This window comes from Monodelphis domestica, chromosome 1 (genome assembly GCF_027887165.1).
Source record: "Monodelphis domestica isolate mMonDom1 chromosome 1, mMonDom1.pri, whole genome shotgun sequence".
In the NCBI taxonomy this organism is placed as follows: domain Eukaryota; kingdom Metazoa; phylum Chordata; class Mammalia; order Didelphimorphia; family Didelphidae; genus Monodelphis; species Monodelphis domestica.
In genome coordinates, this window is record NC_077227.1 from 655,301,697 (window position 1) to 655,327,526 (window position 25,830).

Sequence of the window (25,830 nt, forward strand, 5' to 3'; positions counted from 1 at the left end):
TCTCACAACAATCTTGTGAATAAAGTATTGTATCATTGTCCTAATTTGCAAATGAACAAACTGAGGCTCAGAGAGGATAAGTGATTTACTTATGGCTACACAGATCATATCAATGGTGAGATTTGAACTCAAGCCTTTCCTGACAACAAATTATTATTTTTTATTTCCACTAATCTGTCCTACTAAAAAATAATCAATATTTTCTAACTTCAGAGTAATTCTTTTTTCCTACCTTCTTCCTCCTCTTTTCCTTACTTTCTTCCTTCTTCCTTTCTTTCTTCCTTCCCTCTTTCCTTCTTTCCCTCCCTTTTTTTTCATTCCCTTCCTTCATTCCTTCCTTCTCTCTTCTTCCTCTCTCCATCCCTCCATCCATACATTCCCTCTTTCCTTCTTTCCTTTCAGTCTGAACAATATTCACTCTAACAAATAAAGGGTGTGAGTTATACATCTTCAGTAATATTTGCCTATTTTCAAATGTGACTATGAAAAAAGTGAGGTTTTCAAGAGAGCTTTCAAGAAACACATTAAAGATAAATGATTAGAGTCAGGCAACAAACCTTACTGTCTTCTTCCTATGAATTTAATACTATTCCAGGTTATAAAAGAAGACATCATCTCTTATAAAAATTCACCTTCAACAACTACAGTTATTCTTTGATAAAAATCCCCTCTTCATTGTGCCATCATCCCCCACTGAATCCTAACAATCCCCCTACAATGAGGGGGTAACATATTTGAACAAGATCCCAGTCCACACTGGTCAGATTTAGTTCCGAATGATGGGTATCAGTGATAATGTGAGATAGTTTCCAACTGGTAACAGTAATCTACCATCCCTTCATTAATTTTGACTTTCTTTCTTAATATATAATCAAGAGAACTGGATTTAGATTCTATCTTAAATGTTTATTAGCTATGTGACCATAAAGAAACCATTTAACAAATCTTTGAGCCTTTGTGTCTCCCTATGTAAAATTAGGATAATAATATATATAGAATATGCCTTATAAGGTTACTGAGAAGAAAGCATTTTATAAGTCATACAGCACTATACAAATATAATTTAATATTGTGGGTAGATCCTGTATTCTATGAGAAAAATATTAGTGAATTTGGAATGAGAAGATGAGTTCAAACATTAATCATTGCATTTGCTCCCTTTGTAAATATGAATATATAGCACTCAACTTCCCTAGGTTCCAGTTTCTACCAAAGAAGATAGTTGGACTAGAGTTTATCTAAGGTCCAGCTCTAAGTCTGATTTTGTTATGCTATTATCAAGTGATCCTAATATCATGCATGTGAAGGGTGGATTAAGGTAGGATCTACACAAAGCAAAAGCATTTTGAATCTTAGGAAACATTTGTCAACTCCATGAGTGAAAAGTGGAACTCTTACTTCATTTTTCATAAATTAAATAACTCTACTAGATGGCACTTGCCATTTGGGACTCATGTAGCTGTAGTTTCAAAGACAAACTTATTTTCATTTTCTTAAGGGATATATGATTCTACTAGTGAAAGTTCTCACTGCATTGATGCACATCATAGTCTATTTAAAATTTAATAGATGGTCTTTGAATTGTTGATATTAAAAAATGCATTGGCTTCAGTGTAATTCATCACCCCATAACTAACTTGGAAGTGATCCTTTCTGAACTTAACTATGTTGGTTCTTGGACAACAGCCATATCATATATTATCATGGTCATACTCAAAGCCTTTTCAGGTTGGAAGAGTCTCTGAGAGCTTTAACTCCACCAGAAGTTTAGTTTGATAACCATTTACCATGAAATTGCATTAAAGGCATAATTTAGTGGAGACAGAAGACATACTTCTTTTTTTCAAATAAACTCTCTCATCTTTGGACTTCCATTTATACTATATCTATATTTACAAACCAATTTGGGAAGTGAAGAGAAAGGGGAAAGGTAATATGAATCAATTGAAAATCTATTTGTTTTGAAATTCACTCTATAAATTAGTGTGACTGAATTTGTCAATAAATTTCAAGTTAACTCATTAAAATGAACTATTTAAAAAAGACAATTAGAATCACTATCAGTGATCTACCTCATGCAATTGTTAAATCTATTTTCCTAAATACTCTTTATTATCTTCAACAATACTTAATGATATAATTCATGGATAAAATGTTTAAAAGAACTAAAATTTTTTTAAGGATTAGAAAACACTTTAATTTGGATTCCATCAGCAAATGCAAATTCTAGAGAAAGGCCTTTGATTAGCCCCTCATCTCTCTTTAGAATTTAGCCCATGGTTTCTAAATTCTAAAAGACTCTGTCACATAATTTTCAGTTCAAAATGAACTATACATGTGCTAATCATAAATAATGTATTTCATATATAATTATCAAGACCAGGGGGCCAGAATTCTTTTCTTTGTCTTTTTTGGAAACCATACTTGAAAAACCACATGCACAAAATACATTCTTCCTAATAAATATAATTTTATCTGAAAGTTAATCATTATGTTGACATTTATGTCAGGAAAATCTTCCTAACAAATTGTGCCTTACAAAGATAAGATGAGCTTCCTTTGAAACTAGTGTGTTTCTCCTTATTGGAGATCTTCAAGTGAAACATGGAGGATGCCAACTTTTCAGTGTGGTTCAGAGGAAATACTCCTTCAGCTATAAATTGGACTAGGTGGCTAATGACACTACTTCCAATTTTAAAATCTTGAGAATCTGTGTTTTCAGATAGGTGGTTTGATATCTAGACATTGATAAGTTAATTTCATTTCCAAATAGTTTTTTCTTTTATTAAATACTATTCTGAGATGTTAGAACAATATTATCTGAAGCCATTTATGTCTGTTTTGCAAAATTTAAGACCCATATAGCATAAATTCTTGTCTCTTTTCTGAAACTAGCTTTCCTATTTATGACCAGTAGCTTTATATTAAGTAGTACTTCTCCACATTTACTTCCTAGAAAATACTAGTAAAATGACAATGTTAATGCTAATCCCCTTCCATATCCCTAATTCTACTTCCATCATAAGTGTTTATCACTAACTTCTAGGAGTGACCACTTTTAGAAAAATTGGGCAGCAACACAACAAATATGATGCCATTCCTACTTAGCAATATATAAAGGATAAATATTGTCATTTCTACTTGCCAATGTCAAAAGATCATAGAAATGACAGTTAAGGCACTTTTACTTTTTCCTATAGATCAATGGTACTCATCAAAGAGATTAAAAGCAGTTTTGAAATACAGGTCAGAACACTGGATTTTTGAGTCAAATGGCATGTATTCAAAATATTATCTTTGCTACTTATTAGTTATATGACCTTCAGCACATTGCTTTCAATACTCTAGATCACAGTTTTCCCAGTGATAAAATGAAGAATGAAAAAATAGATGGACTCTGAAATTTCTTCCTACATTAAATTGTATGGATCAATTAAAAATTGTCCTAAAATTTTGCCCTCTAGAGATGTTCTAGCTCAATCTCTGCAATTGCAGATGAGGAAACTGAGCCTTAGCAAATTAAATGACTTGTTCAAGGTTGCCCACTTAGTGGCAAAGATCAGAAATGAAAGCTTTATCCCCAGACTATTTCTAGTGAAATATTATGGCTGCAATGCCATTTTCTCTTTCATTTTCTTCATTGGAAATGTTGTCCTAAAGTGGTCCCCGAAATCTATACTAGTAACATTAAAAAGTCAGTCTCACTCTTCAATATAAAGACTACTAGTGTGTGTTTTTCTTTTGTAATTTTGAGAATTTAAGAGCTGAAAATGAAAGGCTAAATTTACACATTCAGTGTGATCTCTGATGTCTGACCTTTCCTTTCTTTGAAAAATACAAATAAACTAAACCAATGAACAAAATGTTATTTTCTCTCCTTTCTGCAGAGGCAACTATCTTGAGTTACGATGGAAGTATGTTTATGAAAATCCAACTTCCTGTGGTGATGCACACAGAAGCAGAGGATGTGTCCTTAAGGTTCAGATCTCAGAGGGCTTATGGCATTCTAATGGCAACCACATCTAGAGATTCTGCAGATACTCTCCGCTTAGAGCTGGATGCAGGGCGTGTGAAACTGACGGTCAATCTAGGTAACAACTTCCCTTCCCCCATTGAACTAACATTTTTCCAGTGGGTTTGTTTTTGCTTGCAATCATTCACCTATCAGCCTGTTTGCTATGGGAAGTAAACACATTTAATTATCTAATTTTCATCTTTTAAAGTTATTAATTTTTATATTTTTCTTTAAAATTTTAATTTTGCATCTTTTTTTGTTTGCTTTACTCAGTCTAACATAACATAGTGTAGCTCCTACTACCTTGTGGAGTGTTCTCAAAAGGGGAGCCCAGTTTATTTTGGCATTTCTCAAGAAAATGTATAATTATTTTTAATATTACAAACAAAAAATTTCCTATTGATTACATTTTAATTTTCCTAGTATTGGAATGTAAAGTATCTTCTTTTTATAAGGATGCTGTATGCCAAATTACTTTTCTCTTTGTGCTTGTGCTTTAATACTCTCTTCTCTTATGGGCTTTTCCTTTGAACAGTCACACAGGGTGGTAAGCCATCTTCTCTGTTTTGAATTACTGTGTGGTGGTATTTTGCTATCAAAAGATAACCCACAACCCTTCAATGCCCAAAGTCTGCGGCCCTGAGCAAACAGCCATGTGAACACTAAAAACACAGACTCTTCTACAGAAATATAATGCTTTCCTGGTTTAACTTAGCATTTAGAAAGAATACTCCTAAGTGAACTACAGTAAAACCTCACAAATATGGATTGTGTAGGAAGAAATTGAAAATAAAGAAAAGTCTGATGTATGGATTCTATTCAGCTGTTTGAGTGTGAAGGACAAGCATGTAAACTAACAGATAATAAGATGCTGTCAAGTACAGGTCAAACTAGAACTATTTTAATGATGATAAGAATTGTTCCTAATTACTTCCCTATTTTGAAAAAAAATGAAACTACTTCTATATATGTATACATATATTTAAAATGCTGGAGAACTTTTCCTATGTAGGCTAAACATTTCCCCTAAAATCTAATAGAAGGTGGTAATTTCCTTAATGAATCTTTCTCCCTAGATTATACAAAAAGGAAGCATGCCCAAGGTGTATAAGGATTATTGCCAGCTCCAAATTGAATGGGTCAAAATTAATGAGGTTTTACTGTACTTACTGAATCTTTTTCTTATGGCGCTAAACTCACAGATTATACTCCCATGCTTATGATTTCAAAATGGAAATACAAAAGTAGTGAGAATACAGGAGAGAGTTAAGTTAAGGATGGTTTAGGTTTAAGAAAAGATAAGCTGCTTCTCATGTTTTAAGTCCTTGGTTGAGAATGATGGCACGGCCTCATGAGGCACAGATTTTAAAATCCCACCCTACCCTCGAATTGAGCTAGGCAGAGCTCTAGGTTATTTCCAAAAGGATATGTAGAGTCTGAACACTTTTGAAAAGCAAGGGAAATTCAACCTCTGAACGCCTGCCTTTTGCCTCGATTGTTCTCTTAGAGTTCCCTCTCGTGGCGACATTTGATTACTGCATAGTGATTTTAAAAAGGAAGAAAAAAATAAGACTGGTTTCAAAGACTGCCTCTTCTTAAACCAAAGAACAAAAACCCTCTGTTATGTCCTCGTTAAATGAGGCTAGACCCTCCCTCAGCAAAGCATTCTGTGGAAAGAGTTGTGTAAGTGCTGGTCCCTGGCTGTTTGCAACCACTTTTCTGATGCGGTTGACGACACATGACAAACTCAGCTATATGGAAACAGAATCTAGGTTTCTATTTTTCATGCTCCCCAAAGGCATTAAAAACACACATAGATCAACAAATCATTCCAAATGTCCTTTTTTTGGGAAAATCCAAAGACCATTAATATGGTATGTAATAACGAAAAACAATTTCTTTTTATTTTTTTATTTGTTTTTATTTTTTAAGTAATCAATTATTGTTAAAAAGCAATGTTCACACAAAGAATCCATTGTAAGCTTGCTGTAGATGAAAGGATATGAAAGGAAACTAGTAAAAAAGAAAAGAAAAGATCTGGGTGGGAGAAAAGGCTTGGGTAGCCTAAAGAAAGGACACTACTTGAATATCACTGACCTGTGAGGATTCCTTTCCTTAGCCTACTAACAAAAGCCATAGAATCCTACCTAAAATGATCTGTCACCAATTTATGTCCATGCGTATAGAATAAGAAACAGCCCAGTTCCTAAAGGAAGTGACCACAACTTGTGCTATTTAAACCCTATCCATTTGGAAAGATCATGGAAGCCTTTGTGGGATACTGGATCTTGGAGGTCCCAGATGTCTGAGCCTAGCTGGGACTGCTCTGCACCCCATTGTGACGGAGCACTTTTTAATTACATGGAGACAACTCTCTGTTCTTTCACAGATGGGAAAAAAGTTGCAGCCTGGCTAAGTCAAGCATCTTTGACAGTTAAAAACTATTTTTTCACTTAGATTTGTCACCATGTAGCTTTGTTTGAAATTGGCCATTTTTTTACCTTTTATTGTTGTTCCAACGGTGAAGTTTTATGGCAATAATTCTGGGTTATATCAGTATGTAAAGAAAAATGACATGGAGTGGCCATTTTTGCATGTGTCTGTCCCCGGAAGGGTGGACTGTGATTTTATTGGATGTCTGCAGCTATTACCTTGAAGGATAAATTTTCATTTTTCATCTATTCTTCCCCATCTAGATTGTATCAGGATTAACTGTAATTCCAGTAAGTGCCTATTCAAAATTTTTAAAATGTTATTCCTCCATTATAAAATGATGTAAGCTAGTTGAAAAAATAAAGTGATGTGTTGAGTTTTCAAAAACCCATTAATTCACTCTTAAAGTACTCCAACTCATCCTGTGGGTGTAAAAACTCATTATGATCTTTGTCTAATTGAGCAGTTTCTTGTGGTCATTTTTAAGTTTCAATGAGAAGGAAAATTAAAAGAATCATGTAAAAGCCAACTGCAGAGACGGCACATCCATTCCTTTGAAGACCCACAGGTTATGGAAGTGGCCTTATAATTTATCCAGTTCTTGTTGGTTCTTGTAGTATTTCCATGAAAGACCAGAAACCAGAGAAACCTCAACTAGGAAACATATTTTTCCTGATATGTAGAAGAAGAATATCAAAATATATGACCTCCAAGATTATTTCCTGTTTTAAACTCATCTTTTTAACTCGAGCCAGAATCACTTAATTTCTATGATTTTATGGTTTCTTTTATTCATTATCCTACAAAATGAAACAATGCCTTAGAAAGGAAATTGTCTTTCTAAGTCTATTATCCATAGGATAGGATTTTCTTAAAATGTTTCCCAGTTAAAAAAATAAAATAAAATAAATTTACATAATGGATTTTTACACCTTAACCATATAGTTATATAAAAACTTTAAATCTGAACATCTATTATGATGATATGCATGCCAATGATTATGTCAGAAAATAGATGCATGGAAAGAGGCATACTTGAAATTTGGATTATAGTGTATGAAAGGAGAGTGGACTGTGATTTTATTTGGAGTCTATAGCATTTACAGATTGTCATTAAGTACTACTACATCATTAAATGTTTTATCTTTGTCTTGAGATTTTTTCAACATAATATAAACACATAGTAACATATCTAAAGGGCTTGTATTAATGATACTAACAATTTGACCCTTTTTGACATAATAAAACAAAATACTTTCTTTAATCTTGGTGAAATGAAGAATGGGGATCCATATATGTGTCCCTCAATAAATTGTCTGAATAAGACAAAAAAATAGATTTTTATACTAGCATAAACCAAAACAAATAAATAATAAATTTAGCTACTAGAGAAGCAAAAGTGATTTTAACATAAGTCTGGCCATTTGAAATTCCATGATTGCTCTTCAAATGGCTTACTTTATATTTTAAAGTATTTTTATTTAAAATAAATAAGGTCTCAAAATTAATCATCTGACTGAAGCACTTATTAAATTGATCAACTATATAATGGTTACTGCTTATTAAAAATCTCATTAGAAAATTACCCTGATGATTGATAAATATATTCTTCTACCTTCAAAGAAAAAAATAGGTCCTAGGCTTCATCTCACAGCCCTAGTTTTGTTCCCAGACCTTCCTGATGATCGTGGGAGCTCTCATAAAGTGTCTTTTCTCTATAAATAACTTCACTCCACAAATTATGAGTGTTTCCTATATTTCCCCAGAATTTAAGCAAATCCCTTTATGTGAGAAAAATGTTTTTTCTAGAAATTTTGTCTTCACATACAATAATTTATTTTAATTTAGAATAAACACGACAAATCTTAGAAGTAATAGCTTTGATTTTGAAATAACTGTCTAATGAAGACCAGAAACACTGATGAAACTAAGACTATTTAAGTCTATATATTCTGTGCTATAGAAGACAAAAACTTTGCTTTTTGGTATCCATGTCCATAATAAAATTATCTATTTCTTTTGTTAAATACTCTTTTCCCCATTCTTTTTACTAGTGCAAAAAATTAACTTGAGCTCCTTATGAAACCTGGTCCTTTTTCTTTGTTTTCCTGATATTTTATCTTTGCCATTTCCTGATATTTCATAATTCATATTTACCTTTTGTACAAAATTCATTATATATTTATTCTGATTTGAGGGAAACATGCTATTTTGTAGTTTTTCCTTTCTGATCCAAAAGAAAGTGATTTGTCTTTCACTAGTCCCTCGCAAAAAGACAGGTTTGTAGATATGCATGACTTTATGAAACCCAGAAGGTAGATACACCTTTCTTGAATCATAGGTTTATGGCTGTCCCTTTTCAGGAAAAAAAAAAAAGACATTTCATCAAAGGACCTTTGAGATCCCCTTGACCATAAAACAAAGCAAGTAAAATAATCCTAAAGGACAATAAAGCAAAGGAAGAAAAAATAATTAAAGCCAATTCTAAATCTGATTCAAAATCAAATTTAAAATTTAAGCTGCCAAGTTTTAATATGAACCTGTATGATTAAATTTCCTATTCTCCCTTTATCCATCATTCCTCTAGAAATCTTTTTGTTGCTTTCTCTAGTCCTTAGCTGTTTACCTGAAACTCACATTAATAGGATATAAAAAGTTCCTTCTTTAGGGAAATTTTAAGGAAAAAACTCTAAAACTCAAATGATTTTACTTTCAGACATTTATGATAAGTTAGGGGAGAGTGGGATGATGGAGAAGCGTGGAAAAGGATAGAGAATCTAGGCACACAACATTGGTTTTTTGGACAGCCAGAGATGTCTATGACCTCTGTATCTGATGTTCATATGCAGTTTCAGAATCCATTAGGAATCATGAAAAGGAAAGATCTCTTTCCTTCTTTGTCACCTCCCCTAGTGGAAGAACTCATTTAAATTTCAAGGTATATTTCTCTTTGGCAGGCACTGAGTTGCCACCATTTATTCTGACTAGAAAAATAATAATGATAAAGATCTTCAAAGTGGCATGATGATCTTCCCATACTGAGCCCATTTTCTTATGATGACAGAAGGCTTAAAAAAATTCAGGGGTAGCTGGGTGGCTCTGCAGATTAAGAGCCAGGCCTGGGGATGGAAAGTAGTAGACTCAAATCTAGCCTCAGACAGTTCCTAGCTGTATGATCCTGGAAAAGTCATTTAACCCTCATTGCCTAGTACTTAACACTCTTTTGTCTTGGAATCAGTATAGCCTATTGACTCTAAGACAGAAGATAAGAGGTTTGGGTTTTTTTTTTTTTTAAGCATTTTCTCAATTAATAAGTGAATAGATGGTATGTCAATGTTAAAATGTGTGCATTGCAAATTTTAGATTATACCCTGAAAATCTTTACACACATACCCAAGCCAGTGTTATTTGTATTTATTATATCATGTGCCATTTTTAAATGTGCCTGGCATCTGGAACTTGTAATCTTCTTAGATAGTTACCTATTAAGTGACTTACCTCAGTAAGATTATATAACTGGTCCTCTCTAGTACCCTTGTCATCATAGGTCTAAGAACATGAAAAAGATAAAGGAGATGCTGGCATGACCAGTCAGAATGCCACCTTTCATCTTCTTTTTATCAAGTATTCAAAAAGACAACCTTTCCTGATCAAATAATCTCACGGACCTTCTTAATATAGCTCTGACATTTGAATGAAAATGAGAGAACTTTCTTATTCTAAATATTCTTTAAACACAGATAGGGCTTGGCATAATCAAGATGAAATTGGATTATTAGAGGATTCATGGAAAAATACTATGATACTTTGTAGTAATCATACGGGAAAACAATATGAATTTAGAACAAACAATAATTATATGTTATAAGATATTTAGTAACTGAAAAAGAAAATGAAGTCAGAAATAATAGAGAAGCACAGTTTTGCATAGAACCCTTTTATTTTACTTGATATTTGTTGTTTAAATAGGAAAAAATATTCTTCTCCTGCAATCAAAAGAGGTGATTTTTTCAGATGGCCACAATAATACTAATCCATTATAAACAAAATCTATGTATTATAAATAATTATCCCATGGATCATCTTAGGTAAATGGTGGCTGGCTTGTTCTTTATACAAATTTATCTTTAAAATAAGTTTAAACATCTCCCTTGCAATCTTGCTGACATGATTGATTTTCTTAGTATTTCTTCCCCTAATAGTCCAAAATAAAATTTAGACAAAGTTGTGTATAAATTACCATAAATTCTGAATTAGTAGTGTTCAAATAGTCTGCCATTTTTATTTGATTAGCCAGAAATCTGTCAAGATGTTATGATGCAGAAAAGTGATGTCCATGGCTTAATCTCCATAAAACATCTCTCAAAGAATACTCACTACATTGTTTATCATTATTACTTAAATATATTAGTTCCAAATTTGGAGGTACAGCCATACAACAAAAAGAGTGATAGGTCTTTGAGATGCGACTTTAAATTACAGTAGACAGTCAATACCTATATAACCTTAGAGATACACTTTCTCCTCTTTATACCTCATTTTGGTCATGTATAATATTAATCCCAGCCCTCTCCTTTAACCCTAATATGATCTATAGCTCTTCTCTTTCTCCCCTTAAAACTTTTAGTATTTTAATTCCTTGAAGTTTATACATTTATTAGAATTTAATATCTAGTTTGGTTCTATCAAATTAAAATAACCAATATCTAGTGTTACTTTAAATTAATGTAAGGAATACTAATTTCCCCTTTGTTGCATAGCATATAGCCAAGCCAAGATCTGAAATAAAAGCTTCACACCAATATTTTAGGATATAATCATCCAATTCTGAGCAATGCCCCTCAACTGACTCTCTTAAGACTTTTTTCCCTTAGACATCTGCCTTCTTTCTTATTCTTTCTTTTTCCTTTGCCAATCCTGAGTCTTCTTTTCTTTCTTTTTCTACTTTTGTTTCCCTCTTCTCCATCATTATAAACTATTCAATGTCTCCAGTTCCCTCTATTTCCTTTCTCTATACCTTTCTTATTTTCTCACTCTCTCATTCCTCTTCATTTACCAACTTCATTTGGCTTTTGGAGAAATTTTAAAAATATAAATGTAAATACATACATATATATATATATATATATACCCATATATAGAGGGGTGTGCTATTAAATGTTTAACGAATAGCTCTCAAATAATGTAGGCACAAGACACTTTTAAACTAAATCTGCCTTAGTAATATTTTCTTCATCATTTTCAAAAATCCAAAGAAATGAATCAAGCTCAGAATTTTGAGTTTGCAAATTTCTGAGAAGTAAACACTTAGACTGAAAATTTAACAATCTGCTTTCGAGAGTCAGTTTGCAGCACAACCCTGTATGTTATTTGTATACACACACCATAAGTATGTCTCTTTTTTTCTTTCATCATTCAGACACATTTTGGCTATTTCAAGTTTCCCAAAATACAGTTTATCTAACTCAAATTAAAAAAAAAATGTCCAACATTTTTTAAAGTGGCTAAACTTCAGTAGTTTAGCAGATGTTTAAACTGTTACAAAAAAACTAATTCTCATAAAATTAAGTTCATGAATAATTTCACAAAGGATAAAGTAGTATATTCCAACTGCTTATATTTATTACACTGCTCCAAATGTGGAAAAGCAAAGGAATCTTAACCTATGAATACTTAACTTCTCAATTTGGGCTAGACTGTAGAGAAGAAAGCTGTATGATGTTATTGGAAAATGTACTTTGATGGATTGTTCAAGTGGATAATAAAATCTATGTATTATCATTTTATTACCAGATGAAAAGAGAACTTGGATATCAGTTATTGCCCCCTTTTCTTATCTCGATAAAGATGAGAAAATAATAAAAAGATGAGAAATGTCAACCAGTAGCATTTAAACTATATTAGATTTCTTTAATCTTGCTGCATTGTCAGCAGACTGCTTAAGAAGATGAAAGAGAAAATAATATTTGTTCACATGAAACCAACAAAATATTCTAAGTATGACTCTAATGTTCAAGTTCTAGTCTCTGAGAAGAGTCTCTCTAACTGCCTTCTGTACATCCAATATAATATTAGATTTATTTGAGTCATGATTTTTTTCTCTCCACATATCAGTTCAACAAGCATTGACTATACACCTGCTATTTATCAGGCATTGTGCTAAGTCCTGAGGCTAGAAGGAAAAGCACAAACAGTTCCTTCCCTTGAGCAGGTCAAGTTCTAATAAGGTAGTTAACATCCAAAATGCTACATGCAAACACTATGTATGCAGGATAAATTGGAGGCAATCCCTGAGTGGAAGCTCTAGCAATAAAGGAGATTTTAGCTAAAACTTGAGGCAAATCAAGGAATCCAGAAGGCAGAAATGAGTAGAAAAAACAATCTTGGATAAAGAAGAGACTGTGGGGTCAGTTAGGTGGCTTAATGAATTGAGGCCTAGGTCTAGAGGTGGGAGCTACTGGGTTCAGATCTGGTCTCAGACACTTCCTAACTGTGTGACCCTGGGCAAGTTATTTAACCTCGTTTGCCTCAGTTTTCTCATCTGTAAAATGAGCAGTAGAAGGAAATGGGACAATTGACAGATGAGAGACAGGGGGTCAGGGGAGAAAGAAGCATAAGAATCATCCACATGGAGACTAACATTGAAACCACTGGAAATAATTATGTCATCAAGTGACATAATACAGAGCAGGAAGAGAAGAGGGGCAAGGACAAATCCCTTGGGATATTCACAGTTATCAGGCATGACCTTTATGAAGACCCAGCAAAGGAGGCAGAGAAGAATCATATGACAGGAGGAGAACCAGTTAAGTAATTCATGAAAACTTTAAGAAAAGAAAAGAAAATCAATGATAGGAAGGTGATTGATAGTGTCAAGAGTTGCAAAGAGACCAAGAATGTTGAGGATTAAGAAAAGGATATTTTATTTAACAGTTAAGAAGTTGATGGTAACTCTGAGGAGCTCAGTTTCAGGAGGATATGATCAGAAGCTAGTCTACCCAGAGTTAAGAAGAGAGAGTGAACATAAAAGTGGAGACATCAGTCGGAGATGGCCTTCTTGAGGTGGCTAACCATTAAAAAGGATAAGGCATTTGGGAAGATAGATGAAGGGGGTGGAAGGATATACGTTTGGATAACTGTAGAAATGAAGGGCCTCTCCAAGATAGGCAAAAAACTGGGCATTTGTGTAGGTAGCAGGCCAACAATCAAGAGACTGGGTAAGATTAAAGAATAATGAAAAATTGTGATGTCAGAGGAAGTAAATTGCTGGAGAAGGTGGGATGGGAAGGGGACAATAGTTACATCTTCATGTGAGTAGATAGTAGAAGAAAGTATCTGAGAGATGTGAGAGGAGGAGGAAGGAAGAAAAGAGAACTCTTGAGAAATGGCTTCAATTTTCTTTCCAGTAAAATATGAGAACCCTCAGTTGAAAGGGGAAGAAGAACCATAGAATATTTAAGGAGGAATACAAAGACTTGAAAAAGCTACTGTAGCAAGATGATGTATAGTCTCTCACCTAAAGAAAAAAATAGACTTCATAAGGGAATATGAATATGAAAAATGGATCCAGTAGTCTAAGCCAAAAATGCATAAGAAAAAGAAGGAATCCCAAAAGAAACTTAAAAGGAATTTTGACCTGAAGGGTAGAAATGTAATAGAAATATAATGAGGGTGGAGGGCAGGGAGAAAATAGCAACAGGCTGTCTTAGATGGAGGATATTGGTGTGTTCCAGGTAAATGAATAAGACCAGTAGATTTTAAGTAATGGAAACTAAATTAGGGGAAGGCTAGTTCATCAAAAGTGTGACGTTTATGGCATTTAAGAATTTTTTTATAAAAAGAAATTTATGGATATTTTGCTTATTTACATTTAAGGTTACACAAGTATATACATTAAAAGAAAGGATAAAAAGAAACTCAGAGTGTTTTTGTTTGTTTACTCAAGTTTACATGATTACATGTACAGAAACAATGAAATATCCTAGATAGTTTGCTCACTGTTCTCCTACCTTCTTTAATTAACCTCCTTAGTTTCCATGATTTCTCTTTACTCTCCCGCAGTCTCTCATTAGGCTAGCCATGCCAGAGATCTCACCATAACCCTCAACTATGCTACCTCCCAAATCTTCCATCTGCCCTCCTTTCTTATCTCTAGGAAACTGTGACAAGAAAGTTCATTCCCTCTCTCTCCCGAGTAGCTTGACCTGTCCATCAAACATTCCTGACATAACGCAGTTGCACCAGGTTTGCGTCCTTCTACGTGTTGTATGTCAATAAAAGCCAAGGCTTTGGGCTTGTGAGGGGGAACTGAGAAGAGAATGAAGAAGAAAGAAGTTGGGAACTGGGCAGGCAGGTGAAGGGAGGGAGGAAGAGACTTGCAGGCTGTGAATTTTAGATTTATTCCACACTGCTTAGTCTAACAAAACAGGAATGTCTACACCCCTACTTAAAGATTAAGTGTTGAGAAGTATTCTAGGGACCACATGGTCAGGTTACTTAGAGGAATAATTGTCTACCCTTTTCTAAAAGACTTTATAAAATACATATCTGGGTAGAAACATTATTTCAATTCTTACAAAACCTATTCTTTATTTTCAAGCTGACTTCTTCCTTGGTGTATTCTCTTTTTTTCACATTCCTCCCTTCAATAATAAATCAGTATAAGTATACCTTATGCTCTATCCCCTGAACTTCTCACCCTTGTATTGCCCTATTATTCTTCACTCTTCACCAAACTTTAGTCACAAACTATCCTTACCATTTGTCTTTTCTGCCACCTATTGGCATCCAGATAAATGCAACTAGAGTAAAAAACAAAGTCCTCATAACCCTGCCAAATGAGTGCCTACTGATTTATATTACATAATCTTAATTTGGTGTGGCAGATAGAGGAATAGTCAGTTGGAATCAGAGAAATTTGGATAAAAGCTTTATTTCTTACCTTTATTAGTGGTATAATTATGAGTAAATAATTTTATGTTTTGGTGGCCAATGGAATTCTATATGATGGTCATGCACAGACATTTACTGATGAGTTTCAAGACCAATATCTACCCACAGCTTTCAAATCATAGACATGGACAAAAACCCCTTTCATCTAGCCCTTCACAACTACAAACCAATACTTTATTCTTCCCTATTTAATTCCCTACCATACTTCTTGTAACTATTATTGTCAATATTCTTTTCTTTACTCAAGCCTCCAACATTTTAGTCCCCAAATACCAAGTATTAAGCAGATATACATAGACTTGTGTTTTCTAAAAGACCATGAATTTAACACGTCCCTTGGAAACTCATCTTCTTCCCTGCTAACCTCCAAACGTTCTTTATTTCTAATGAGGGTACCCACATATTTCCAGTTGTCTTGAGGTCAAACATCAAAATTCTTATTAAATCTCCTTTCCCTTTCACATATCTCTAATCAACCCTTATTAATTGCCTTTTTAACCCTTACCTTCTGTCTTACAATGGATATTAAGTATCTCTTCCAAAGCAGAAGCTCAGTAAGGGCTAGACAATTAGGGTAAAGTGACTTGCTGAGGATCACATAGCTAGAAAGTGTCTGAGATCAGATTTGAACACAGGAACACCCATCTCCAGGCCTAGCTCTCTATCTGCTGAACTGCTTAGCTGCTCTAATTCCTATTAATTTTATGATGATGACTTCTGTTATATGAGTCCCCTCCTCCCCATCCACTGATCTACTACTTTAGTATAAGCCCTCATCAACTCTCACATAGACTATTCAATTACCTTCCAATTAGTCTTCAATGTCCCATCTCTTCTCTCTTTAATCTAGGAATTATTTATCTTTCCTATATCATGGACCTTTTTTGAGTCAGCTGAAGTCTTCTCTAAAAATAATGTTTTTTTCATATATAAAATATATAGAATTATAAAGGAATCTAAATGGAAATAAATATGCATTTTTATCATCAAAATTCATGATCTTCCTGAAATCTTTCTAGAGAGCCTGTTAAGAACCCATGCTCTAATCCAGCTTTGGTAAAGGTTTTGAAGTTCATGTGTCCAAACTACAACTTCCAGCTGCCTGTGACCCCCACACACCCTCGTTACCCCAGAGAGTGGAGGAAGTGCTTGCTCTGGGTAACTGGACAGAGGCGTGGGCCATGACAAAAATGTCCACGGGCAAGAGAGGGAATGGAGCAGCTTCCCCAGTACCTGCTAGGCACACGTGCCAATACTTAGCCAGAGCTACTCTAACCCAACCCACAAACAACGGCCAAACTGATATTTCGAAAGCACCAAAAAGCATGTCCTTCCCCCTTTTCTACATGGCTTCACTGATTCCCTATTATTGCTAAGAGAAAATAGAACCTACTCTGACCTTTAAAGTCCTTAAAAATCTGAGCCTACTTTTTTCCCCATTCTATTTAACATTACTCATGTACTCGTGTACTAGCTCTAACTTGAATAATTTTTTCTTCTATCTCAATGCCTTTGCAAAGCCTAGAAGGCATTTCCTCATCTTCCCCTATTAGAGTACTTAGCTGCTTCAGCCTTTAGCTTGCATAAATATTCTGACAGTAAGCTTTTCCTGGTCCTCAGTCTTACCTACCCTCATTAATCATTGTTTCTTCCTCCATCAAAATATTTTATTTTTACTTTAAGATAGCTGTATTCCCACACTAACAGGTAAATTCTTTGAGCTCAGAGGCTAATTTTTGCCTTGGTCACCCCCAAACCCAGCCCCAATCCCTTTCACTTAGTAGCTATATGTAATCTCACTCCCGCCAGAAAAAATGGGGGTTTTCCAAAAAGACAGGCTGCTTATATCTAAGGACACATGACTCCTGATTGGCTCTGAGATACCTTTGTATGAAAGGCTGTAGGGTGATTCCCTTTCCACTTCACCCTCCTTCCTGGCTTGAGTGGAAATGGAGTTACAACCATTCAATTGAATTTAATATATTACATGCTAATCTTTGTGTATATGCACATATGTTATTTTATCAGTGGTTACTTCTCATGTTTTAAATCAATTTATCTTAATGAGCAAGTTAACCCCTCTTTCCAAATCTGGTTTATACTTCCAATTTAGTTATTGAACTCTACATAGCTAAGCATTAATGAACTCAGCCTAGCTCACCTAGTTTTTTTAAATAACTAAATTATTATAAAGTTCCAAATAAAGGTAGCCACATTTTAAAAGGGTCTATTCTTGTTTACTTACATTGTTGAAAGTTGGGTAAAGTATAAGGAAAGGAAATATTTATAGATATTCTCAAAAGAAGTTTAGGAGGAGAGGTACACACAAAAAGGGAAGATCTACTCTTTTCTGAGTAACATTTTCACTTAGCTAGATTGTTTTATCCTAGGATTATTTTCTTTGTTTAAAATGTTGGAGGAGAAGATGAATGGTGGGATGAAGGGTCAAGGTCCTCAGAAATATTTAAAATGTGTTATCATTGACTGTGAAATCAAGATTTTATTTCCATGAAAAATTCTTTGAAGTTTTTCATTAAGGAGGATATCAGCAAGGAGTGGAAGGTTATATTGATCTCAATAATATTATTACCCCTGAGTTTATTGAAAACTTTCAATGTATTCTGAAGCCCTAACTCAGCAGTTGAAGATATTTGCATCATTCTAAAATGTTAATGCTCTCAAAATTAAGATGGGGAGCAATTGTGCAGTGAATGTTTTAGAGAAATAATAGGATTAGCATTTTACTGGTTCATGGTCTTGATGAGCCTTGACAGGTGACAGAAAAGTACATTGAGTTCTCTGTCTATCATACACCTAAACACATCCATTTGTTTAGCTTATTACTAGAATTTTAGACATTTTTCCCATTAAAATGATATCTCATTAATTCAGTCTTAACTAACTTAGAGTTTTGATCCTCTAGACAGTCCTGAACTGAATTATATAACCATTTATGATAAGCAAGCAATGACTAAGTAAATTAAATGTGTAAACAAAGTTACAGGGGGGATATTTAAATTACTTAAGAGAAGGAACTTTTCAAATATACTCCCAAGGTAGATTTATACAATTGTTCTATTAATTAGAACTCATTCTTATCTGTAAACTGAAACTAGTTTCCTCCAAAAGACCTAGAATACCTCTAATAGTCTAGAATATTTGAAAAGGTTAAAAATTACATTTGAAAAATATTCTATACTTCCACATACACACTAGTTCAAGTTCTACTCCCTTCAGATTCAGCCAGAGGTAATGGATTTGACTAAAACTAAAAATTGCAGAGGATGGTAAAAATGTGGCTCAACAATTAGCTGGTTAACTTATATGGTATCTCTAGTTCATTTACATAACATTAAATATAAAGAAGGCAACAAGGACTTGGCAGAAGAGATGAACGGAGTGTGAAAGGGAGATTTTCATTGAAAATGTACTGCTCTCCCATTTATTTCAACACCACCCTTGTTGACCTCAGTCCAATACTGATATAGAAGAAAGGTGACAAAGTCATGGCCTTTGCCATCTGAAATGGAAATTAAGTAATATCAAGTGTAGCTCATGGTGTGAGAGTTCTTTTCTTTCTCACATCTCTCCCACCCCGATTAATATTGGATTGTTTTTCATATTTCTACTTTTTGATCATTCATTAGGGAAAAAAAAACCCTTTTTATGGCACCCTGAGTTTTTCCCAATGTGATTCAGTCCACATTCACAACAGATTTGCAAGTATGAACAGTGCATTTTTTGAATCACTTTCTAATTTCATTTGGGAAATTCTGCCTGAAAAGACTGTCACCTAATTTCTTATATTCAGAGAATGTTGTCTGGGGCACTGCTAAGTTAGCTGATTTATTTGGACCCAGATTTTGCTGACTCCAAGTCTGGCTCTCTATACATCTTGCCACACTGTCTCTCAAAGTACTATTGAAATGAATTGTTTGGCACTAACTTGTATTTCTTTAGCCCATTGCTAGAACAGTCAAGATATCCTTAGAGATTCAAAAATGAAAAGGGTACTTACATTTTAAACAATTAACAATATTACTTTAGATACTTAAATATTTTCTTCATTTGAGTAGATGAATTCAAAATTGATAATTAAGGATATAAGTAGTCAGTGGAATTATAAAACAAAATAATATCATATAGTCAAGAAATGTAAAAAATTGAGGCAGCATGATGTCATAACAGAGAGAGCACCAGACTTGAAGTCAGAAGGACCTGGGTTCAAATATGGCCTCAGACACTTCCTAACTGTGTGACCTTGGGCAAATCACTTAACCTAATCTGCCTAATTCTTGACCAATTGTCTTAGATTTTATTCTAAGAAAGTAAAGATTTTTTAAAATTTAGAAATTATGTAAATTCCAGATTTCTTCTGGGTATAAAAGAGGTAGTAAAGAAATGTAAATAAGAGACAGAGATAGTGAAGAAGAAATTTAGTCATTTAAGTCATTGAATTTAATAGCCATTCAATTTAAACAGAAGAGTCTTAGAAAGCAGTTATTAATTTGGAAAAATAAAGTAGTATCACCTAAAATAGTATGAAATTGGTTGATTTTGTCCTATACAGAGAAAAAAAAGTGAAACTTGGAAGCATACTGCAAATGGTAATATATTCTGGATTATATATATATATATATATATATATATATATATAGGCACAATTCAGACTCTTTGACTAAAATTTTGCTCTCTGTACCTTCATTAAGTGGTGATTATATACAACCACTGGCCATCTTTAATCTGCTTTGGAATTAGGTAGAAGTATATAATATTTATGCATATATTTATATTTATATGTATATATGCTTACATAAATCTATGCCCATATAGTTGAACTACTCATATGTATGCACATGTATGTATGCCTATATGTACAAATGTCAGTTCAGTCCTGAGTCTAATTAAATATTGATTTTTTTATCTCAGATTAACCAACTAAATTAATTTTTCAATCAAAACAGGCATACATTTAGGGATAGTCAATGTTTTATATGTTTAATACTCCTAAAAGACATGAATAGAAACCTAGAGTACCATTTTCCTCCAGAGGCAAAAGAAACCAGATCCATCAGAGTCATTCTGAAACCATGCCAGGCAATTTTGGTTTCCAATGCAATATAACCTTCTGTAAAAATGACCATTTACTACATGAATCCCCATATTTGTAATATAATAAATGGCCATATGCTTATTTGTATTAAATCTGGCACTTACTGACACTTTGATGGATCAGTGTTCTTATCTGTATGGTTACTTCATCCAGCAATGCAAATCACAATCTATCTATAATTGTCCTTCCTAAGGAATTCTTGTCCATCTTTTCCATTAAATCCTCCAAAGAAGACCTTCCCATTGTGCTTGGACTTGAGCTTTCCTCTTCATCTCTTGGCACTAAGTGGATAACACCATCGAGTATTGAGCACCGATTGGTTATCCATTGCTTTCACTATCTTTACTGCTTAGATTAAATCTAGATCTTTTTCCTTCTGTACACATATAGATATATTAAATACAACATATAATCCACAAATACAATAGACTTGACATATGAAGTTATTGATCTTAGAATCAACAAGAACCAAAAGATAAATTCTGTAGAAAATGTTTGTTTACACATTGAAATGTAAGGCAGATTTTCCAGTGGTCTCAGAAAGGACCATATGAACATTATCCCAAGATTTTGGGAAATGTTCCAAATATGAGTGACCTTGAGTGTCCAGCTACTTCTGAAAAACTGTTGTGGCCTTCAGGCAGATGCTGTTCTAATAAATGGACCAAAAACCTAAAGGTCTGAATGAGACCTGACATAATTTCTGTGTAGGAGGATTGATGGGAGACAGGCAGTCAGGTATTACTTTTCCTTTTCACCTGTTAGTTAAATCAACATCGAGGACACTCCAAATTCTGTGTCCTCCACAAATCAAACTGGTTTGGCACATGGTTTAATTGTTGCATAGTCACTGCTACAGCTGGGTGACCACCTGTTTCCAAATGCTTCCTAGGGAGTAAATTGAGTCATTGGTGTCAGAGGACCTTGAGTCAAAGACAATTTTAAGCAAAAGAGTAGCAGAGGAGTTTTTCAAATGAAGAAACAATATTTACTAAGCAGAAGAAGTTCCAAGCCAATTGTTAAATGTAGATAGTATACAATAAATAAGATAATAATGATTGCATGATAATTTTAGAGACAGAGGTTCTTAGGTAGGTGATGCTATTTTTAAGAAACAAATTAGGGAAGAGTTTCAAATTTATAAGAATGTGAATGATATTTTTACAAAGTTTAGTTGATTAATACTAATTTGCATGTTTTAAATCAGATACTCGAGTCAGTGTCCTTTAGACTCACCCTTTTAAAATACACATGTATAGTCTACCATAAGATCTTTGATGAAGAATTATGTTCTTTGAAAATCTTCAATATTCACCTAATTAAGGCATTTAGAAATTAACCTGACCGATGCCATCCAATTAGTCCAGAGCATGATATTCATCAATATGATCCAGTGCATTCCAGCAGGCTTTGTTTGTCTCAGGTACTCAGTTTAGGATTTGAGCACCAAATAAAGTTTATACTGAGAGTAAGACAATGAAATAAGAACTTACAATAAAGATCAGGAAAGGAAGCAAGAGATCAACTTACCCAATTGAGTCCTCTATTTAGTAGAAAGTAGGATATATTTCCATTATTTTCTTTTTTTAATGTATCTTTATGTCTACATTAAGATAGAAGGTATGAACTAATTAATGATTTTTTAAATTTGGCTTCCAAATATTTAGGAAACGATGATAAAATTACAGTTATGTACATATTACATATATAAATAGTTAAAGGCTTTTAAACACTGAGCTATCCAAATGGCATTCCTCCAATAATCCTAAAATCCATACAACCAACTGAAAGAAAAATTAATAATTTCAGTATATAAATAGGTTTGATCTTTACATTATTAAATATCAGTCTATCTGCTCTGTTCACACAACACCAAAGCAAATAGTCTTCAAGAATATGCACATAACCAGCTAGATGGATTTTCTCTTTCACCAAGATATTTTGGAGTTAAGCAGAAACAACCTAAGCATTTATTTTCACTGGTACCTCTATAGCTCTCTCTCTTTTTCCATCTGTATTATAACTAGTATTTTTTCAGCTTAAAAAGTAAAGAGAACATTAAATGTTTAATATATTATTTCATACCTGATATTATTTTGTGTTAAATGAGTATAAAGTTAGTAAAATACTTAAAATAAAATTTTGTATGAGATTTTACATACTTTTAACAAAACTGTTATTAAAATTGTACGTTGTGCTAAATGAGAGTGTAGAGTTAGTAAAATAAAATCACAGTCCAAATGTTTCCTTTCATTAAAATTAGGCCTTTTAAAATCCACTCATTTTAAATTAATTAAAAATAGACTGACAAAGAAGTATATTTTAAAACTTTTTCTTAGCAATATTTTTAAATTTGTATTCATTTATACTTGGGCATAAGTATGATATTTAGAAAGAATACAGTATCATCTTTAAAAGTGATTTTTCTTCATGTTGACAAATATTTATTGCTGAGATATTTATCTTGATATGGCATAAATGGGCACAATCAATATCAAAGTCATTCAGGCAAAAGTGGGTTTCAAGATAATATATAATAAAATATTTCTCTCTTATTTTAGAAGGTTTACCTACAAAGTATTTAATTGAAAGTGACTTGTATAATTCTGAATTCTAACTTGGCACATATGAATTAATGATTCTGTTTCACAATTTGAGCATACATATACCCATGCATATACACACAAATAGACACACGTATGCAAAGCCACATTCATAAGAGAAAACCTTTTTGAGGAAAAAATAGAATTAGAGCTGACAGAGAGAAAATCAAAATTAAATCTCCATGGGTTATTTCCATAAATTCATTCAATTCAATCAAATTAAAATCTACTGAGCAAGGGTATATATTAGGTGAGGTAGTGTGTCATAGTAGAGAGCAAACTGTTTCAGTCAGAAAGATCAAGTCATATGTCTGACACATACTAGCTCCATAAATAAGGCAAGTCCCTTAACCTTTGTATGCTCGAGGGAACTCTACAACTTAATTACAGAATTGTCATCTGATTCTGTGGAGAGAATTTTCCACACCAATAAAATGACAGATATATAGCCAAACTAAAAACAAAAAAAAGTTAAAATTAAAACCCTGAGTTATTAGATATTGTAAAGAATACTTATTTTTATAGGTTTTCTCCATAGGTATTGAATACATTAATATTAAGGAAATTGTGAGAGATACCTTAAAAAAACGTAAAATACTTTCTTTAGTTATCCAGCTTCTGCAGTGTTGAATTTGAAATCTATAAAATGAGATTCTGTAGTTATTGTGCTGTTGAATGAAGTCTATTATAAAAGGAATTGTCAAGAGAAATGGAATATATTTTTCAATAACTCTCTAGATTTTCAAGACAGAAATGTTTTCCCCTGACCCCAACTCCACAAAAAATCCATGAAATCAAAGCAACAAAATTAAATTAGTATCTATTGTGTGAAAGGCCCTAAAGCACTATAAAGGTGTTCCTGGATTTTCAGTATGACATGATTCAGGAATAAAAAATACAAAACCTCTTAGATAGTTGGATGAGATAATAATTAAACACAAGTTTGCAATAATCCATCAATGAACATCATTTAAGAGAAATTTTACTAGGTTCTGAGCATGCAAAAAAAAAGAAACTTTCTCTGCCCTCAAGAAGCTTATACTGTATTATATATTGAGGAACAATATATACATTATATATGCATATAAGTATATGCAAAATAAATACAAGGGATTTTGTGGAAAGATTACATTTCTTGAAGGTATCAGGGAAGATCTCATATAAGAATCCTGTGTTTTAACCAATTCATGATGAGCATTCTAGGATGATAAAGCTGAGATGAGTTTTAAGCTTTGGTATTCATCTTCACAAAGATGTAGAAACAGGAGATGGAATATAGCATTTTAAGGAACAATGAGATGACCATTTTTGATTGTAGAGGGTATGATAGAAGTATAACAATAAAGTAAGTATATAATTCATTACTAACTGAATAATAGTATATAGGCTTTACACAAGTTGCTTGTTATTTGAGTGTATATCTTCAAATTTTATGTTTAACCTAAATATAATCCTTGTTAAAAACAGCAAATATTTATTATAGAAATGATAATTCTCGATTTCATGGTTCCTTAAACTGTGTGCATCAAGGCAGTCTAATAAAGTCTAAGGACCCCATTTCAGAATAATACTCTTAAATAATATAAAAAGATATGTTAAAATATAATATTTGTAAGCTCATAAGATACATGTTTTCACAGAAAACTATTTTTATTGAAATATATTCAATTTTTTTTTCATTTTTAAGTTAATGGATTCGCAGTTTAAGGACCTTGGTTCTCTTTGCTGAAGGATCAAAAGGTCACCCGTAGTGTGATGTTGGTATTTAGGATAGTTTTAAACACTAAATTTCATTCAGGCTGTGGTTCAACTGGACAAGAATTGGGAGAAGGAAAAGGGAAGGACCTTTTCCAGTGACTGACTACTTTATAATTGGTGAAATTTCCTTGTAAATAAGGACTTTCCATCACTAAACTCCAGGTTCGGAGTGCCACCTTACTTGCCAGGTAGAGAGGTTAAAAGAGCCTAGAATCAAATCAAATCTCTTTCTCCCCTTGGGGGTTGTTCCATTAAGTCTAAACAGCATGGGGAAGGTGACCCAGCTGTGTTTATTACATGGATAAATGGGGAATTTTGCCGCCAGCCCTGTCTGACCTGCCTGCCACCATTTGTGGTTGCTGAATTCATAAGAGAAATTTAAGATGTATGCAAACACAAACACTGAGCTCTGGTAATGTTTGGAAAGCATAAAAGACAACATTGAAAATGCTATTTATATGTCAGTCTAATTCTAGATTTAATTTGCAATTAAATCTCTTTAGCTTATTTGGAAAATGTAAATAAAATAATCTTGCTCGGCATAATGCCATACATTAAGAGAGGGAGAAAAGAGAAGATAAAAAATGAATTATAAAATCCAAGCCATAACTGCAATTTCTCTATTTACCGGTTCCTTTTATTTTGATATTTTAAAGAACAAGAAATTTTGCAATAAAGCAAGGAACAAATTAAGGAGAAATATAGCAGGAGAGAGTAAAAATTAAAACCAGAGGCAACCCATCCTACCAGAAACCTCTTGTCATTGACAAGTAGGAAGTGCTCTCACTAGGAGAGATGACTCAGGCATCAAACAGTAGCACCTCTTGCTCCGTTTTCCCTTGTCATCTCATGTCTCATCACAGTCACAATGGCAACATTTGTCACCAGCTTCTTCCTGCATCCCACCTCCTAACCAAGAACTCTTTCGTCCTTGAAATCATCGCACTAGATACAAT

General features: G+C 33.3%; 1 protein-coding gene across 44 annotated transcripts in view; it reads left to right on the forward strand.

Moving 5' to 3' along the window:
* The window catches only part of NRXN1 (neurexin 1), a 1,454,617-nt gene that overhangs the window by 624,981 nt on the left and 803,806 nt on the right, over positions 1-25,830 (forward strand). For 30 of the 44 annotated variants that reach the window (XM_003339683.3, XM_056823682.1, XM_056823689.1 and 27 more), the window contains 2 exons: positions 3,888-4,091; positions 6,712-6,738. In XM_003339683.3, the coding sequence (XP_003339731.1) occupies positions 3,888-4,091; positions 6,712-6,738 (231 nt within the window). The remainder of the gene's footprint in view (positions 1-3,887; positions 4,092-6,711; positions 6,739-25,830) is intronic. The other 14 variants (XM_056823708.1, XM_056823608.1, XM_056823778.1 and 11 more) reach the window with 1 other exon arrangement.